Source organism: Saccoglossus kowalevskii, chromosome 2 (assembly GCF_978046115.1).
Source record: "Saccoglossus kowalevskii chromosome 2, keSacKowa6.1, whole genome shotgun sequence".
Classification (NCBI taxonomy): Eukaryota; Metazoa; Hemichordata; class Enteropneusta; family Harrimaniidae; genus Saccoglossus; species Saccoglossus kowalevskii.
The window spans coordinates 14,583,977-14,604,187 of NC_140642.1; the positions used below are offsets into that span (position 1 = coordinate 14,583,977).

General features: G+C 34.4%; 2 protein-coding genes across 2 annotated transcripts; one reads left to right on the forward strand and one right to left on the reverse strand.

Moving 5' to 3' along the window:
- Positions 1 to 101: 101 nt before the first annotated feature.
- LOC100369093 (PH domain-containing protein DDB_G0274775-like) lies at positions 102 to 12,211 on the reverse strand. Its single transcript, XM_002737762.4, has 2 exons — positions 11,970 to 12,211; positions 102 to 3,033 (listed from the first exon to the last, which is right to left on the reverse strand). The coding sequence occupies exons 1-2, from the start codon at positions 12,189 to 12,191 to the stop codon at positions 2,815 to 2,817; spliced, it is 441 nt and encodes a 146-aa protein (XP_002737808.1). The 5' UTR covers positions 12,192 to 12,211; the 3' UTR covers positions 102 to 2,814.
- Positions 12,212 to 15,140: 2,929 nt separating this feature from the next.
- On the forward strand, positions 15,141 to 16,503 carry LOC144357810 (uncharacterized). The gene is made up of 3 exons (XM_078011830.1): positions 15,141 to 15,383; positions 15,505 to 15,891; positions 16,019 to 16,503. Exons 1-3 carry the CDS (start codon positions 15,180 to 15,182, stop codon positions 16,292 to 16,294), a joined length of 867 nt encoding a protein of 288 aa, XP_077867956.1. The 5' UTR covers positions 15,141 to 15,179; the 3' UTR covers positions 16,295 to 16,503.
- The last annotated feature ends 3,708 nt before the right edge of the window (positions 16,504 to 20,211 follow it).

The window sequence follows — 20,211 nt, forward strand, 5'->3', positions numbered from 1 at the left end:
AGTAATCATGTCTCTATTAAAAAGACAAATTATGTTCAGGGTTGTGGACTTCAGGTACTTTGAGGTAATGGATTGTTTACCCAGCATGCACTTGAACTATATACTATACCTCCTAGCACATCACTGTTTATTATTCACATAACCTGCACTTTTTTTTTAAATGAAATCAGTAACAGCTCAACATAAACAATTTAAAAACACTGTTCGCAGATACTTGTGAGGAAGCTACAGACATTTATTGCCCATTTCCTTGTGGACAAACAATTGTACACAGAGATGTACAGCTAGAAATGACATGCTCTTTATATATGCTGAAAGGAAATATTGATAAATTATTTTTGACAAGGAAATTTAATTTTGTTGAATTTAAATATGGATGTCGTACATTGAAATGTAATTACGCATGTAATCAATAAACTAGGACTGGAAATGCTATAATTCTTACAAGAATAAACTCTCTATAAATAAAGCACCACATTTGTCACACCATGTACATAAACGAGTGTAAACTACAAAAGACAAATTTTGAAGGAATTGTATAGCAGTAAACATTTTAATGGCGTCTTCAGGACAGTGTGTCGCAGCGACTTTTACTAAATTCTTGTGAAAATCGTGCATATTTAAAGCAGCGACATGCAAATCTTTACATGACTGGTTATTTGAAATTTGACAAATTCGTGAGAAAGACAAGTCACAAGGGTTAAACCCTGTGTGTTTTTGGTAGTAATCACTGAACAGTTTTACAATTTTGTCCTTGAAACCTAATTCTATTCTCGCAAGATTGAGACAGAGGATATAATGAAAAATCTAAATTATACTATGTGATTGGAATGAAAAGATACGATACATTTTGACTTTTCAATACAATACCTATTTAACAAATGTACGATTCTATCTTAACAGAAGTATTGAACAATTACTAGAACATAACTGTTTTACCGTTCTCGCCATATTTTTCATACACCAACACTGCCAGCTAACTAGTTTGCTACGCACGTCTGAGGTGAAATGTGTAATATAAAGAGAGAGTGAGAGAAGAACTTTTCATCACCTTCGAAATGAACAAGACAGAGCTAAAGTACAAAAGATCACAACTTTAATTAGAATTGACCGTGGCCCGATAAGTGAGTGAATCATGTACGTTTTATTTAATTTTTTTGGAAAACTGTCTTATGTGTACAGTAATTATACAAATGGATGAAATACATTGGAAGAGAAATGTATCTTTATTGATATTATATAAGTAAGTCAGTAAGTTAGCTGGCAATGTTCCCGTATATAGCAGTTACAGTCTATAGTAGACTTGCATACAGTCTTTTGTTTAATTTATTTTTTCAATAAAATAAAATGCCATGGGAGTGTGTAAATGGCGAAAACCGGGTTACCGCAAAAGTCAGGTTTTTGCCATTTATACACTCCCATATTTTATTTTATTGAAAAAAAAACTAAACTAAACAAATAAACAAAAAACTGTATGCAAGTCTATATACCGGTACTGGTGGTAGAAGAATTTCTAGTGTCAGTGCTGACAACAGTCTACCAATATGTTTATGATAATCAAGAATTACTACAGACAAGTCAGCTCTATATTCTCACATGGTTAGAATAACAAATTAAATACACATTCTATGACAGCATAAACCACCAATACTTACATCATTTCTGCTTCTTATTTCAAAATTATAGAAAAGATAAGAATTTTTTATAAAAAAAAGAATAAGATTTACATTACTTTTTCTAACCTTACAAATATTTTTATTGTAGATATAATAGTACATGTACCTACTTCATAGAGAATTAACTGATGTATATATTATACATTATATATTAAAAACAAGAGATGGACCACAGATTTTTTGGAGGGACTGATTTACATAATTGCTAATCACCACAATCATGAATAGAATTCATAACATACTAGTACAGACGACATTCATAAATGCCAATGTATTAAAGTAAAATTCCATTTTTACTGTCACTCATCAATAATTCACTTGCTACAAATGAGTCATTTCGTAGTACAGGTATGCATGTCAGGTTGAATATAACCAAATGCACCTCTATTGAATCAATAGTCAGAGATTGTGCCAGCATTTACTAGTGGTGTAACTCAAAGTGTACAGAAATTCATCCTCTATGACCTTATTACAGATGGGTCCCCTTCACATGCTGCAAATGCAAACCCCGTGTTATAATAATTGTGCTGAAACAAATAATTGCACTACTGCATTGCAAGAAGTAATATACTCTGTTATCTTTGCTTGAATGTCTATCTGCCTCTTGCAGCCACTCAAAATAACCACCTACATACTTAATTACTGAATTTTAATTTAGTCTAAGGTGTTTTGAAATGTTGTGCCCTGTATCTTGAGCAGTTTTCTCTACACAAATAATGACAAATATTATTTTATGTCATGTGGATTTTTATAAGAATTATACATCACATGAATATGCAGCATGTAAATTATTATGAGAAAAAAGTGAAATAAATAACATGCACTTTAAAAAAGTTTACACAGCAATCATGTTGTAGTACATAAACATTTTTTGACAATTTATGTGAATATAAAATTATTTATTTTAACTTGTTTATAAAATAGTTTTGCCCTTGCATCGTAGCTCCTTTGCGGTGCCAACTAACACCTCCATACATTCATACAATTCCCTGTGCTGTATGTCTTGGGCACACATCACAACTGCAGCGTAGAGACATACATCACAAATATACAATGATAAAAAATATATAGATCAGTAGATATTTACATTATTGCCCAAATTGTCATTCAAAATAACTTTTCCAATTATCTATTCTGCTCATTGAATAAGACAAGCTTGTGACTGGTCTCCATGGTGACTGCTAGCTTTAGCAAAACAGATGGCCTGCATCCACTCCTGTTGGTCGGCTTCACTGTCGGCATGTATATAGTGAATTCTACTACTGTCTTTTGGTTTAAGTTGGAACACAAATGGTTTTTTGTCTATGTGAGCTTCAGATATCTCTGTACCATCCAAAGAGATGAACTTGTGTGAATTCTGCAAAGAGAAAGGAGAAAAACATGATATGGAACATTATGAGAATCACACGAGCTAAAATAGAAGCTCTGTGAATGTATGGAATAAGACATGAGTGTGCACATGTTTTCACCCATTCCATGGAAACATGCATGAACACTTAGTATGGGCTAAGAAATGATAAACACAAGCTAAATCCAGCCTGTATTAACTGGTCTAGACCCTTAGCACGGGCTAACAAAGTATGCACGAACACTTAGCTGTGGCTAAGCGCTCAAATCCCCATTGTACTCAATGTCCATTTGACAGGTTTACTCTTATATTCATCACTTCTTTTCAGTATGCCATTTGCAACATGAACATGAAAACCAACGAGAGCACATCCAGAAACATTATTCTTGATAAGAAAATAGACTGATGACACTATTCATTTACTCTACATTTTCTGAATTTGCATTGTTTTTAACCATAGAACTAACACTGAGTATGGAAGGTACTAACTAACCGCCAGTACCTTTCATGCACTGAGTAAGCATAATTTAAAGGACTGAAAATTTGTATATTCTTAACAAGTTTGGGTGTTCCTTAGGCTGTGCTAACCACTGTTTCCTCTCGATGTGTGTGAACGTAATGGGGTGTAGCTAATATGCAAACATATGAAATCAACTTAAATCTTAGCCGGTACTTGGTGTAGCCTAAACACAACTGATACATGTATATGTAATTCAGTATGACATCTAAAACCTACAGGCTATATATACACTACATGTATGTACACATAGCTGTTAAATGAAATCAAGACACCCAGTCACAAGATTCTAATTCAAACTCAAGCATTTTGTTTGACATTCCGTTACTGTCTACATATCAATGCCTTTAGTAGACTGATTGGCAGTGTTATAGAGTCCCCAGGCTGTAATTTGTACATTTCACAGTACTTCCTAATTGGAAGTCATTATTGAGGAAATCACATAATTGCCACTTTTGTAACCCACAGCATTTCAGTCAATGAATAAGTTCCTGAAAACTGCAGATAATGCCACTCAGAGAAATAAAATATTTAAAAAAAACAAACATACCGGGTAATTAATTCAGTAGCACAGCGTACGTTGACTAACAATTAAACCACACAAGTGACCTGAAAAAATGGCTCTGATATTTTGTGGGGATTAAATGAATGCACAACAAAACTGAACATGATATTACATGTATTTGAGCATGGAACTATATATTATGGTCTCTATTGGTGAATAATATTTATATAGCTCAGGATATTTGTGAGCAAAATAATTCATTTGACTATAGCTACTTTTAATCAATATTAAAAGTTATACAATTATTTATCACATGTATTATATTATCAATGGCAGTTACTATGGACATAGTCCTGGTTTCTTTGGTCACACCCAATAGGTCAGATCACTAGGGACACACTCACAGGGAAGTAGTCCAAAAATTGGTTCATACATGTATATATTGGAATGATGTTTTAAGAAATTTGAACAATTAGACAATTATTATGCAAACTGAGTAATTAATACATAATAAATATGAACTTGAGCCTGAAACTAATCATGTCTGTTATGGATTATTCCTACATGTATGTACTGGTAATAAATTACATGTACCGGTACATTGAAATGTATTAACTAAAAGCCAAACAACAAACATCCTAATGCACTCACTGAAAAATGCAGCTAGCAGCGATTAAGGTTCACTGACTAAACCAGTACCTTCATTTATTTTCTAAACATTTTCAGTGACTATATTCCATCTCAAATAGAGTTGGCATTTTAGATGTAAAAGGGATTACAAACAAACAGTTAATCATTGATTGATTTCGTCTCACGATCACAGTGTTCAGAAACCACGCCTCGGTCAACGAGAACAGTCAATTCAATACAATACACAAAATTGGGTTTTAACAATAGCATTTTACAACCCTGAAAATGTGTAATCCTGTTTATGATATGTGCTCTACCAATTAAAAAAAATCTTTTCATGCCAGGATCGGATAAATGAGACTCAGAAAAAAAAGCAAGACCCACGACTGCATCATGTACTTCTAAAATCCAACAAATTTATGGTTCATAAAATAAGTGTTATTATTGTTTATTGATCCATGGTGTATAACCGATATCAAATATTACGTGCTTGGATGTCTAATTCAAACACATATGAGAAGTAAATCACAGAAATCTTATGTTAAGGAAATAAATATTTATTAACATTAACTGTGTTTTCTGAATTCATAACATCATGCTGTGTCCCCGGACAGTTTAAATAGGTCATTCTGCATAAGTACCTCAGTCTTCACCATGAAACACAAGATGAAAAAAACAATCCAATACATGTAAAGAATCATAGAGGATTGAGAATCAGAATTCCAAGAGCTTATACTGAACTGCAAAATGTTTCGCTTTATCATAGCATTTCAAGCTTTACTCTGCACATGTCACTATCTTTATTTGATGCAAAATCTTGAAACAAATTTACTCTCCTGCATATACGTTTTATATAATATTTTTAAAATTTAGGACAAGCCTTATTATTCACCATGACAGAACAACACAAGAATCATAACTCTGTCTGATGAATGTAAGTACGTGTACAACTGAGGCATGGTATTAGCAAGGAATTTGAAAGTGCCTGTCAGAAATATGCTGAAAGAATGATTACAAGGATTATATTTGACAAAATTGTTGAAGAACACAGGCACAGTCCCCATTAGTTATCAAATTTAAGATATATAGTTTTGTTTATAGTAATATAGCTGGAATATAAACATGACAGGAATATATTATGATGATTGTTTAACATTTAAATGATTGACATTTGTATCTGTTCGTCAAACTAGTATTGAGAGATATTGCTCTGGAACAGCATTAATTAAAACAAAATCAACCATTTTGAATACATGTATAATGAATATATAAATTTGAACATAGTCAGTCAAAGCATGTCAGAGATATGGCTCTAGAAGCCCATTCATTAAAACAAAATTGGCTGCTAGTCAGCCATTCTGAGTCTGATCTAAAAAATAAAATATAATAACATGCAGAAACAGGAACCCGTTATGTCTAATGTATGTACCAAATTTGAACAAAATCCATCCAGAAATGCCAGAAATGTTTGATATTTGATGATTTGTTAACACAAAAATGGCCACCATTTGACCATTTTTAATAGAATCGTCAAACCAATATATTTGTACATCTATGACATGATGTATAATGAATATTTAAAATTTGAACATAATCAGTCACAGCATGTCAGAGATATGGCACTAGAACCACATTTATCAAAACAAAATGGCTGCCAGTCGGCCATTTTGAATCTCATCTGAAAACAAAATGATGTGCATCAAGTTCCTATAATGTCCAACGTATATACCAAGTTTGAACAAAATCCATCTGTACAGCCGAGAATGCTCGATTTTGACAAAAATGGCCATCTTGAATCAGATTGTGAAACAAATTGATGTGCATATGTATGATATCATGTATGATGCATGTGTGAAGTGTGATTGGTCCAGGCATTTCTGAGATACAGGTCCGGATGCACGGAGGTCAAAACATAAGTCCCCGTTTTCGGACTGCGTCCGAACGGGGACTAAAAAAATAATGAACTGCCCATCAAGGCAGACAAGTTGCTAGCTGGTACACTGAATTCAAGTACCAAATGCATTGCACAAGTTGTTTTTATATTAAACCTCTGTTACCCGTGCCATCAGTGTCACTAGTGAAGCATTTCCCATCCAATTATTCAATGTCCATAACAGTTTTAAATTGTTTTTCCAATTTTCAATTAGAAATAACAAAAATCTTTCAACTCAGACTGGACTTGGAGTCAGTTGCTGTCAGTACAAAGATTGATTTCTGTGAAAGCAGCATCCCAGTAGTACTCCAAAATACAAAAAAAGTATTACATGCACTCTGTGTCTTGTGTCTGTTATCAGGTTTTCCAGTCCTAAAAAATATCACAGAAAGATCTACAATTAATTTAATGTCAGTAAACTAAAGAATATCTGGGCTTGAATAAGCAAAGACAAAAAGCAACTTAAAAAAATTCAAAAGAAATTCTAATATATCTGTATCACCAGGTCCCTTGAATGCTACATCGAATATGGTATATACTATTTTGGAATTGTACAAATGCCAACAAAACAGTGTTCTTGGTGTTCATCAAAAAAGCTTTTCTTTCCTTTCAGTGCATTCCCTTTCATATTAGTTATTACCGGGTAATGTTAATATCTGAAATCCTGATCACCACTTTTAGTTTCCATTGATAGACATCTTCTAACATGTATTCTCTTCACAACAAAGACCTTCCCTTTATCTTTATAAATTTCAAAATTCAAACTGAAACGAGAGGCTTCTATTGCCAAAGGAATAACATCAGTATGTTTTCAAATGACGTTGTTGTAACACTGTGCCTGTTGATTGGCTGGTTGGCTTTTAAATGCCACAGAAATTTATAAATATTTATGAAGATAAAGAAATGCCTATGTTGCACAAAGAATATCAAAGTGAAGTTATAAAATACAAAAGTCATAACGAGGGGTATTGCAATGCTCCAAGGGAGATTTGTAGGAAGATAGCGGTTTTTATGATTCGGACACACTCTGTATTTGTTCATAATTCTCATTCCAAATCAGAATTTTTTTTTTCAGAACTCAAAGATTAATTGAAGAATAGATTGGTATTAATTTACAATCATGTCATGGAGACTGTATAGAATAACCTCCATGGTCATGATATAGCGACTGGACGAGGTCACATCAACATAGACAATTTACTAACATATCTATGCATCAAGCGAGTACCTGGTGAAACTGATAACTAAACAAGTTGGCTTTGCCATCTGCTCCAAAAAAACACATTTCGAACATGTAATAGGTACTTAAAATCATCAGACAATAGTTAAAGTTGATACCGGTATATAAACTACAGTATCAGTACAAAGTCGAACCAACATAGGTTATTGCGAGTACAAATCAGTGAGCAGTTCACAAACACTGGTCAATGCTCAGATTGGTTTATTGCTTGGCACGGCTTGACCAGCGACGAATGTGAACATAATGTGTCTATGCCTATATTTTACATCGCAATTAACTCAAATAAATTATGTTCTCTAATCGCAATTACTCTCAAAAGCTAACATTTTTCTTACAAACGACTAAACTCACCTCTAAATCACCATCTCTGATCAGTTTCTCAGCAGGCTATTTAAGACCATAATTTGCCATCTTGAAACACGATGAATGGCGCATGCTCCAGTCAAACAATTTTGTTTATAATACACTCTGTGATTCATGGAAAACTAGTCATGTTGCACAAGATTTCCATATGCCTTGAATCAGATGCAGTTAAAGTGACCAAGATACGATATAAAAAATACATAATAACCGCAAGGAAAACAAAAAAAAATAGTACAATACCACAAAAAATTGGATTTTAATTAGATTGCTTAAACACAACAATTCCAATTGTTGTCATTTCCACAAAGGAGCAATGATGAATAGTTATTAATTTAATATAATGAAATTTCATTGATCATCTGATTCAGAGTTCCGATTTCAAGGTGAAAACTGGGTCATAAAAGTCAGTGTTCTAGTTCAACCTTTAGACTACTATAAATCACACTGGAATGAAATAACACACACAATCAAACAAATTAGTATTTGGTAAACCATGCTCACAAAGAGATAATAATAAATAATGTGAATAATAGTGCAGGTCATTGTAATATTTACCATGATTGCATATACATGTAACATGATTAATTATTATGGTCCAAGTACAAACAGATACATACATTCTCTGGATTAACGTATGTTATACCTAAGTATTAGTATAACATTGGTTGTTCATTTTTATCAAAGGATCTAGTGATAAACATATCAAAATCAAATAATCCTACTTTATACACCCTAGAAGTATACTGTATTTATTGTACGATAATAACCTAGTTAAACCATATGTACTGGTACACTATAAAAAAGCAAATATATTATTGAATAGAAATCAACACTAAATATTTCAAAACAGAATCTCTACTGGATAATTAATAATATAACAGTAGAATATACGAGTATAGTAAGAATATTAGCTATTTTAACAATCAGTTGTATAATTATAAATTATATCATGAACCATCAAGTAGATGAGTAAGTTTCTAAGGACACCACAGTTTTTTTATACAAGATTCTGGTTATTTATAGGAGTGGGGTAGGGTGGGGTTGGGTTTGTTCCTAGCATGCAGCATTTAAACTAACCAATGATAGGGGATTATCTTACATCACTTCGCTGTACACGATAGAAAATACATCACAAAGAGTACAGAAAAAAATCCATGTTGCTAAATGCACTGAGCTGTCCCAACCATAAACTGGAAACATGTCTAGTATAAGAAATGAGCCAAGTACTGTTCTAATTTCCTACTTACGCCAAATGCAAGGCTATTGAGTTTCTATATTCCACTGTGCTAGCAAAATGTCAATAAAAATGTAATCTCCAGCATCTATGGATGTCACTATCACAAACATGGGAATGGAACGTCATGTAATTATGGCTGACATGGAGGACAAGTCTCATAGTGAACTGAATCAGCAGCACAACACTATTAAAATTAGAATTAGTTACATCTTACATAGAAACATATTTTAGCAAAATTAGCTCAAATAACTTGCTATTTGATAATGCATAGCAGGAGATACATGATATTACTGGATGACATAAATAAAATCTTTGTGAATCAACTGTCGCAACACAGTTCAAAAACTTAACATGAAGACTCTAAATACATGTTCCTGTAAACTTGCAAGAGGCATATGTTTTTATGACAAGGAAAATTTAATCACTAAGGACTCATTGTAATTACCAACATGTCACTGTGTGATTTTCGCCAAAATTTCTTTTCACTAACTAAATTATCAAATAACAAAAATGTAATGCTTTTATTACAGTAATTTAACAAGATGCAATGAAGACAACCATGCTGCTGTTTAATTTGGCTAAGAATTTACATTGCCGCTAATTTGTTGTTTTATTTTCAAACTACAGAGAGTAGCACAATCATCTAATTTGCATACCCTGACAAACATAGAAAAAGGATAAAAAAGAAACCAATACAATCTCAAAATTGGTTGGCACACTGATGAAACCGTTTTTCATTCTTGCAAAGGAAAATGATTACATGTATGCCTGAAACTATGGTTACCAAAGAGAAATTATCATACATGCAGCATTTATATATATGTGGAATGATGCCCTATTTAGTGACTCAGTGTTTAAACAGCTCATTTATATGTGATCACACTGCACAAGCAATATTCACAATACTCATAGAAATAGAAAGTCACATAATGATTGAAGAGAGGGACAAATACGTGATATCAAGTACAGCAGGAGTGAGATTTTTTTTACATTTTGATTTAGGGTTGCCTATTTGAAACAGTAAGGTTCCTTATCCACATGTAGCTGACAAGCCCACCCCTCTGTTTTCAAATGGGGGACTTTTTATCAATATGGTATAAATACCGGGTATGCAGTGCATATGCACTAACCTATCGTGTATACAGTGCATATGCACTAATCTATCGTGTATGCAGTGTATATGCACTAATCTATCGTGTATGCAGTGTATATGCACTAATATATCGTGTATGCAGTGCATATGCACTAACCTATCATGTATGCAGTGTATATGCACTAACCTATCATGTATGCAGTGAATATGCACTAATATATCGTGTATGCAGTGTATATGCACTAATCTATCCTAATCTATCGTGTATACAGTGTATATGCACTAACCTATCGTGTATACAGTGCATATGCACTAACCTATCGTGTATACAGTGTATATGCACTAACCTATCGTGTATACAGTGTATATGCACTAACCTATCGTGTATGCAGTGTATATGCACTAACCTATCGTGTATGCAGTGCATATGCACTAATCTATCGTGTATACAGTGTATATGCACTAACCTATCATGTATACAGTGTAGGTATATGCACTAACCTATCGTGTATGCAGTGCATATGCACTAATCTATCGTGTATACAGTGTATATACACTAACCCATCGTGTATACCGTGTATATGCACTAACCTATCGTGTATACAGTGCATATGCACTAACCTATCGTGTATGCAGTGCATATGCACTAACCTATTGTGTATATGCACTAACCTATCATGTATGCAGTGTATATGCACTAACCTATTGTGTATGCAGTGCATATGCACTAACCTATCGTGTATGCAGTGTATATGCACTAACCTATCTTGTATGCAGTGTATATGCACTAATATATCGTGTATGCACTGTATATGCACTAACCTATCGTGTATGCAGTGTATATGCACTAATATATCGTGTATGCAGTGTATATGCACTAACCTATCGTGTATGCAGTGTATATGCACTAATATATCGTGTATGCAGTGTATATGCACTACCCTATCGTGTATGCAGTGTACATGCACTAACCTATCATGTATGACCTGTATATGAACTATTGTATTCTGTAATGCAGTATTCTATGCAGATCTGACAAACTATAAGTCAAATTACTACTCAATATACATAAATGTTTTCAAAACATATCATGCTCAATAGATTAAATTTAATTTGTTAAACTGATTGTATTGTCTACAAGCAGCAGATTTCCGTCATACGACATAAAAAGACACATACGTTGTAGACGACAGGGCAATGATTCGAATTTGTAGTCAAGTACTCCACTACGACCTCCTGTGACAGCGACGTGACCAAACCCACAACCAGCGAAACAGTACTCGTAGTTATTAAAGTGTATCTAGTCCCCGTTGTCGTGGTCCAGCTAAACGGTAGCGAAAAGTTAAATTCAGTGTGGGTTACAGTATCCCTGCCATGACAATTGTGTTGACATAGGATACAAACATCAACACTGTGACGCCACTTACGTTTTCCGTTTCTCCGTAATATAATTGTGTTTTCTTCAGGCAAAACCACTGCCGTTTCCATTTATGCGTAAGTCTCGTCCTCTTCGTCAGCCATCCTGTCTTACAATGATCCTGTTCTTCCTGTGGCTCGTCTGTACCACTGTTGTCCCCGTTTACCGCCGGGTTTTCGCTGTTTTCCACGGGAGAAGATTGACTCTCCTCTCTTCGTTCCTGTTCCGCCATCTTGATTGAGGGCTGTCCTGGGGCACAGTTGTTTGTTTGTTGTTTGTTCTTTTGTTTACATTACATACGCTGTATAATTGGCACTGATGGAGTCCCAGGTGCCATATTACACTGTAAAGTGAAGTCGTTTTTGTTTTGTTTTGTTTGTTTTTTTTCGTTTCCACTGTTATACAAACAGTAACATACAATTATTATGTTATTCTATAAAATGTTCGATGTACCTTGGTTGGACCATGGAGCTCCATGGTTGGACCTGATGGGACGTCAATACTAGTACTTGCCTCACACATTTTTTTCATGTTTCGATCTCGCACTGCAGCAACAAAATCGAGAAGTCGTGAAAAAGTGGTGTGTACCATTGTGTAGACGCAGTGTAACGATTATCACACAAAAATTATATTTCCTGGCAAAGTTTGGCGTGATTGCGTTGAAATTCAAGTTGGTTGTTGGAATTGTGAGAATTATGGTTGCTATAGTACTACTACTATCGTAGTCTGAGAATTCACGTTTCCAAATCGAGACCATGACCCTTCATTTTCATATACATGTATATGCATTTTTTTAATTTAATATGTTCCCATGGATTCTCTATCTAATTTCCCTGATTTACTCCTTCAAAAAATACACAAACACTAGTGTAAAATAGTGTACATTATTTATATATTCAATATTTTTATGTATTTCAAGTACTATGCTCATTTTAGCACAAGTTCAATGCAACTGGGTAGAATAGGATTAGGAATAAAATCATAGAATTTGAAACTATAATATTGTGTCCAAAAAAAAATATTGCCCAAGGATGCTTAGTTATGTAATAATAATAATTATCTTTATTGTGTTCGTATCCCTGTTAGGATTTTGAATAAAATGCAATACTTATGTGAGAAGGGACAAACAAACAATTAAAGTGAGAATAAAAATACACACAAGAAAAGAAAAAAATTACAAGCATATAAAAGCCAAGGACAGTTTAGTCGACCATCGTTTCACCTACATCTGTTCCTCGGAAACGAGTGATTTTGACGATGTCAAATATAAAACTCGGATACAGTCCGGCGAGCCGATTGCTACGTCCCAGTTAATTTCATTGGCATTTAAAATTTCCTTATTTTGATGTTTGAGCTCTAAGTTCTATTGTTATTTTACATGTTCTTGTGTATATTACTAGTACTGAAATCAGTGAAAATAGCGGAATTAATAGCGTCTTGAATTTTCAAGGTGAATGTTCTGGCAAGGCAAGGCAAAGCAAAGTAAAGCCGAGTTCGGAATGTACGAACGGAACAACATCGTGCAGGCGGACGTTGGAACTCAGTGAATAATTAATCCTTTACAGTAATAAATTCCGCTGAGGGCAGCGTATCAAACAAGGGCCAGCGGGTCTTTTCTGACTTTTTTTCAGGAATCAAAGCTACGTTTATATAATTGTAATGCATGTAATGTGGCATGGGTAGGTCCATTTTATGTTTAGCCAATTCAAGAGGTGGGCTTTTCTTGAAAATGTGTTTCACTGGGTGGATTTTTGACGAATTTTGCCTCTTGGGCCGAGATTCTCACAGTTGGTGCCTCACATACCTGTATATAAATAATACAAGTGATCTTTCCGGGCGCGAGCTAAAAACGAATCGAGTCTATCTGAAATCAATATTTTTATTTAGTTTTTCTAATGCTATCTGACAAGATTTTGCGGTCGCACTAGAAGGTGAAAACCCAACTAAAATATTTATTTGACACAAAACAACAGATTTCTCGATTTCTCTATTGTTGGTTGTACCATAATTATATACAGCGCCCTCCTGCAGCAAATTTGTATTAATTCTCGTTCGCTGGTTCCTTACGCCAGGATATGCGTCTGCTATTTGCGACGTTACTATCACAGACGCACTACCACCAGCTGCCTACGTATTACCGAATCGGAGAAAACAGACGGAGACAGCTAGAGTACAAACGCACACATGCTCTATCTTTATTTCAAACTTTCTCAACGCAAAACATTTCATTGATGCTTGAATTTACGGGAGCATAATGCAGAAGCGGGAAATTGGGAAGTCTCTATTTGGCCGCTCACTGGGCATAATAATTACATATTCACAGATCTGGTCTGGTCAGAATAGACATCGTTGATTATGTAAAATGCATAATATACTAGTATTTGTCATAGTGTACAAATGATTAGACATTTCAAAGGTTTATACGTATCGTACGTTGACAGTCGCGGGATTGGCATACTGCATGCGAATGACAGTGTTAATATGCATAATTATATATATATATAAAACACGCAGGCTGAAATGCACATTCTCACATACAAAAGAAGGCAATCTATTCTATTACTATCAATTCAATTTTACGCAAACACATATTAGAATTCTAGGTTTTTAATACAACATAATTCGTATCAACACTTTATTCTTATTCTTAAATATGAATTGAAGCAAATGTACTTGTAACCAGACCCAGTGCGTGTGGCATTCCGTTTATTTATATCATAGTTCACCACATAATGTGAACTGCTGGAAAAGTATTGTAGTAATCAAAGACCGTATGCGGAAAGATCGACAATAATATACTATTATATATTACATGTATATATATAATTATATAATAGCAAATCGCAAGTCTCTGTTTATTCTCGCAAACGCGCTTAATATATAGACTGCGCACTAAACACGAGTTGCAACGTTACTTTTGTCAACCAGTAATTCATGCCGTTAGTCAGAGTCAAGTCGGTTAGCGCCGTAGAAAGTCTAATTTTCCATCTGCTTGAATATACATTGTATATTGTGTTTCTATGTCTCCTTAGTATACAGTCATAGCTTCCTCCGTTATAGTAGGTCCTAGGTACGCCATGGGTAAATTCGAACCCATTCCGAATTCGTCGCTGTTACAAGAACATAAAGAATGTACGTCACCAGATTACGTCACCGACTGGCCCGATCGTTCTTATTCCACTCATCGACGTTACAGTTGAACAAATAGTTGAAGGCAGATATGTGTTCATTTCAGTCTCCGCGTGTACTCAAATCATACAGAAATGATTTAATCGAAATCAATCCTAAACACGTCAACGGGAATCCATGTGACTGGTTGAAGTGCTTGGAAGATGATATCGGCGCGGAACTAACCATAAACTCGCACAACGAACCATCTAACTCAATAGTTGACAAGGAAGACACCAAAAACAAAATTATCTTGGTACGATGTTTTTACAATAGTTTATTTAACACAGTGAATATTTAATTAAAAAATTAGTGTATTTAAAACGTTCTTCAACAATCTTTACACGTTTTTTAATGATTCAGAACTTGTTTTTCAGGGTGCTACTTGCCAACCATTACCAGAGGTTCAGTTTCAAGTTGACCCCAAGAAAAAAGAGCACATTAAACAGAAGCCGGTGTCGGGAGAGCCCGGCCGCCTGAAAGAAAACCAGCGCCAAATCAGATTGAACACCGTTATTAACGGGCATTCATATGCTTCTTCGCATGGTCGTCCAGAAAAGACAACGATATCTAATCCAACTGAGCGAACTGGCAAGAAAAGAGCAAGGCGGCGAGCAGATTCACCATCGAAAGGAACTGCCAAGAGAGCAAGACATGTGGACCTCGTTGATTCATTTGAAGCTGCTCATGCGCTTCTCAGTTTGGCGGAATTAATTATTGAACGAGAACCACAGAAATCAAAGAAGACTACTGCATATGGAAAGGTAATTGTGACTCTTTGTTCAATCTCTTTGAACATATATGTATTTACGTATTCGTGGATAATTTCATTGTACCTTGCCCAATACTGTCACTTGAGTTAAAATATTAATCATATTTGCACATTTTCAGAATACTTACTCTGAGCGAACACAAAGGGAAAACACTGTGACGATCGACAATGACGTGTTTGGTAGAATGATCGAGATGATACGATACAAGGAAGGTTATTACACCGCGCCGACTGAGCCGGAAGATTATTCATCGTGGGTTGACGTTGTCAATGATTCGAAGAGCGGCATTAAGTTAGACAGAAAAACCAACTTGATTTACACGAAAGAGGCGGGACTAACAATGCAACAAGAGAAAAAAAGGAAAATCAAGAGGAAACAAATTTTCGACATTTGATCACTTTCGAATATTATTTTATTTTGTAATATCTTACACTGATCATGCAGATTGAAAAAAAGTCACCGGAAACCTGGAGAAAAATCATCAGACGAAAAAGAGTCTTCCCACCATTTCGAGAGATTCAAGTTGCTAGAAGGAAAATCAGAGTTAAATGTACATTGTCTATATTTTGATTATTATATATAAATTAAATTTATTGAAAACTTCTTGAGTTGTATGTATCTTTCAACGTGTAAAGTGTCCAGATATGTTTGTTGCATAAAATAATGGCGGTCTATATTTTATACTTGACTCGATCTTCCACATATTGTTTCAACGTTACTATCAAAACTGGCAGCTAGGCAAATAATATAATTCGCCCTCTTTTCAGTAAAATACGATACCATCATTACTAGCATATGATTTGTGAGTGAAAGTTTAGTGGAAACCAACCAGTTTTGAAATTGTAAAATAGCACATGTACAGTGTGTCATTCGCCCGAGGAAGAGTCGCAGTAGTGCAGCAGCAAGAGACTGGAACTGAATCTAATAGGAAACAATATTATCGAGCTTGAAACGCAAAAGCCACGGTTTTCAGTTTCGAAGCGGACCTCCAAAAAGATTTTCTTTCAAATTGGCAGGAATATTGCACACTCTTCTAAATCGTAGTATCGAGAAATTCATATCTGTTAATGTGGCCCAGTCGCGACAATGTTATTGTGTTATTTGATAATTTCTTTCAATAAAATTGCAAAGGGTAGGGCAGTCCGTCTATCTAAATGTATTTGCTTATTATTCTAAAACCAATTGGTTTTTACTAAAATTCCATTCGCAAATCTAAGACTTGCTTATTCACATAAATATTATTCTGAAATATAAAAATGTCTTCTCTTGCAACAAGTTACTAGTATTTCGAAATAGAGAGAATTACACAGTAAAATCTGTAACTGATTGCTTTACTGAACACTGAACGTGTCAAAATTCTGAAAATTCTGATTAAAAGTAATTTACTTATTTGAAATTGTGCAACTTTGTGGCTAATTTAAATATACCTCTTTTAACACATAATATTATGGTTAGTAATCGACGTTGTTTGAGGTTGTTGACAGGCATTAAATAGGGTGAAAATTGAAAGAAAATCGTGTTACAAAATACCAAAATTCTACATAAAAATTTACATAATTTACATTTACATAAAAAAAAAACATTAAATAAAAACATAGTGTAAATGTTGGTTACATAGTATCAAGAATACTCTCCATAAAGGTGTGCGTGAAACGTAGTGGGAACAAACGCCCTCTGCGAGGATTACTCTAATTGAAGAAAGGAAGTGGCTGACAAACGGTCCCAACTACTAGTGTACCATCCTGCGTAACAAGGGTCACGCGCCATCCTCCGGTAACCCCACAGTCACTTGGGGGCTGAAAATCAATAAATACTAATTTTCAAAAAAAATCATCCGCTATACGTATATAAATAAACAAGTTGTGAAACAAGGCACAGAGTAAATCGACACCCTGTCGGTTTCAAATGTCGATTTCTTACCTTAAAATGCAAAACAAAAAGTGCAGAGGGGGTCAGGTGTTATGTTAATAACCATTGTTCATAATCGCTAACTTGGTTTTATTCAAAACGGCACAAATCGCGAGTTTTCTGGTGATATCCGACAATTTCATGATCGAAAATGGCCAGCAGCCAGAATCAAGGGGGATTCGCGCAGAGTTATGGGTAAATCAAGTGCGCATACTTGTTTGTTTATATACGTATAGCGGATGATTTTTTTTGAAAATTAGTATTTATTGATTTTCAGCCCCCAAGTGACTGTGGGTAACCCTTGCCACCACAAGCGGTGATTTTATCAAGAATCGTGATAAATAAATACGTTCTTGCATTAATTGAACTAGAAAATGTATCAAAATGATTCAAATACTTCATAAAGTAGTTGGTTTAAATAAATATAGTAAAAGTATTATGTTTTACCGTGCTTTGTGGACGTAAATGGCTATTTTGATAAAGGACTACATTTTTGTGGATTGATTACAAGGCGTAAATAGTTTCCCCGGGAGATTTTAAAATGATAGCCCCCGATGTGATTGTGAAATCATGCAATGATGCCTTGAACTCCAACATGTAGGTAAGTGTTAATTTGGAGAACTTTACCATTGTTTATTCACCACAGAGACTATTCAGGGGACAAGCCGTAAATTTTGTGTGTTTATCCTTAGACAACTAATAAATTTATTTGTTGTCTGGGGTTTATCATCGGTTGCTAGGTAGCGGAGGATCCGTAGCTCTATCTTGCGACTGACAACTGTTTTACCTTTTTCTTTATTACTTGGACGTCTTCTTTTCAAATTTTGTATTGTAAGTCGAATATGGGCCAGCCAGATACCGACGACCAAAAACGGCCCTCAGGGGGCTATGATTCCACAGCTAGTTGCTAGGTTGTTCTTCTATAGTAAAATATTAATCGTCACCGTTGTTTTGCTGCTCACTGTTCTGTGGTTATGGAATGCCCCTTATATAATAAAATTTTCATACAAGGAAAACAAATTACTAGTGGTGGTCGGTGAATCACGGTTTTTAGTAACCGTGGGTGAATAAACAATTTGTTTCTCAGAAGTATTGAACAAGGTACATTTTAGATTACAGTATGTCTTTTAAATAAGCTAATATAAACAATTAGATCTCATTTTTTTTACAATTTATTTTAATAATATACTACATTGATATACATAGTGTATATGCTATGCTTTCAAAGTCCACATTTTGGCGATGGTCGCTACAAATTGACACTAATGACACAGGAAATGTTTTATTTAAAACAAAAATAAGAGAAAAAAAGATAGATACCTACCTACATTAATTTCAGTGTTTCCATAAACAACACTATTTTATTTGTCCTATACAAAATGAACCCACTCTCAATGCAGCATGTTCAAATGTGCTGCTTGACAATATAAATTTGACATTGATCATGTAAATATTATAAGGATTAAAATTATAATAAGATAGTAATTTAGATTTATTTTTATCTAGGCTTCTGCTATTGTTGAAATAGATTCAGTCATAATGCGAACTATAGCTGCTAGTGTATGTCATTCTAATTTTAGTGGGCAAAATAACTTTCACAGTTTCTGGTTGTTGTATTTCATTTTCAAGTATTTCTGTTACAAGTACCATTTTTCATATATTGTATTTTGACTAAACATGTTCATTTTTTTTTTCGCAGAGTAAAAACATTTTGTAAAACCTACAAAGAGCTGAACACACAACTGTCTTTTTTATTATGGCTCTTTTCATGGCATTGAGTGGCACTCTGACTGATAGCTGGACCAGTTACCACAGTTACTACAGCTACAAAATATTGCTAAGAATGTTCCTGGCATGCAAGAGAATATAATAATGTATTGCACAACAATATATGTTGTCTGTGTTTGGATTCACAAAAGAGCAGTGCTCCCCAGGGATGTGCTGCACTAATTGTCTTTAAGTCAACTGCCATAATTTAAGTGCACCTCCAATATAATCATACCTGTGTTAAATTTGTAACACCTCTTTTACCTGGGTACTTTACCCCATGAAAAACTCCTGATACTTTGAATCCAATACCATATTTGCTCTATTAGAAGCACATATATATACGTGTAAATAAATAAGTGTTTTGTCTATTGATGAGCTAATACAGTAAATGTGGTTCACAATTAGTAGGTCAAGTAAGATAAGACAAATTTAAAGGGTAGTACTAGTAATTTTCAGTCTGTGAACAAATATTTTTTTTTAATTTTCAACAGATATTTGTCTGGTGTAAGGCTGAATTTCAATAGTGGTTTACATGTTATGTATAGTCATCTGTATTAATTACACTTTGCATATCAACACAAGTGCGGTTACAACCAGAACAAAGGTCACATGACCAATAATGGTACAAGTATT

Coding starts and splice junctions, on each gene's coding strand:
- LOC100369093 (XM_002737762.4), bottom strand. CDS start 12,191: ATGGCGGAACAGGAACGAAGAGAGGAGAGTCAATCTTCTCCCGTGGAA. Junction 3,034..11,969: donor ATTACGGAGAAACGGAAAAC/GTAAGTGGCGTC, acceptor TTCTCTTTGCAG/AATTCACACAAGTTCATCTC.
- LOC144357810 (XM_078011830.1), top strand. CDS start 15,180: ATGTGTTCATTTCAGTCTCCGCGTGTACTCAAATCATACAGAAATGAT. Junction 15,384..15,504: donor CCAAAAACAAAATTATCTTG/GTACGATGTTTT, acceptor CTTGTTTTTCAG/GGTGCTACTTGCCAACCATT. Junction 15,892..16,018: donor AGACTACTGCATATGGAAAG/GTAATTGTGACT, acceptor GCACATTTTCAG/AATACTTACTCTGAGCGAAC.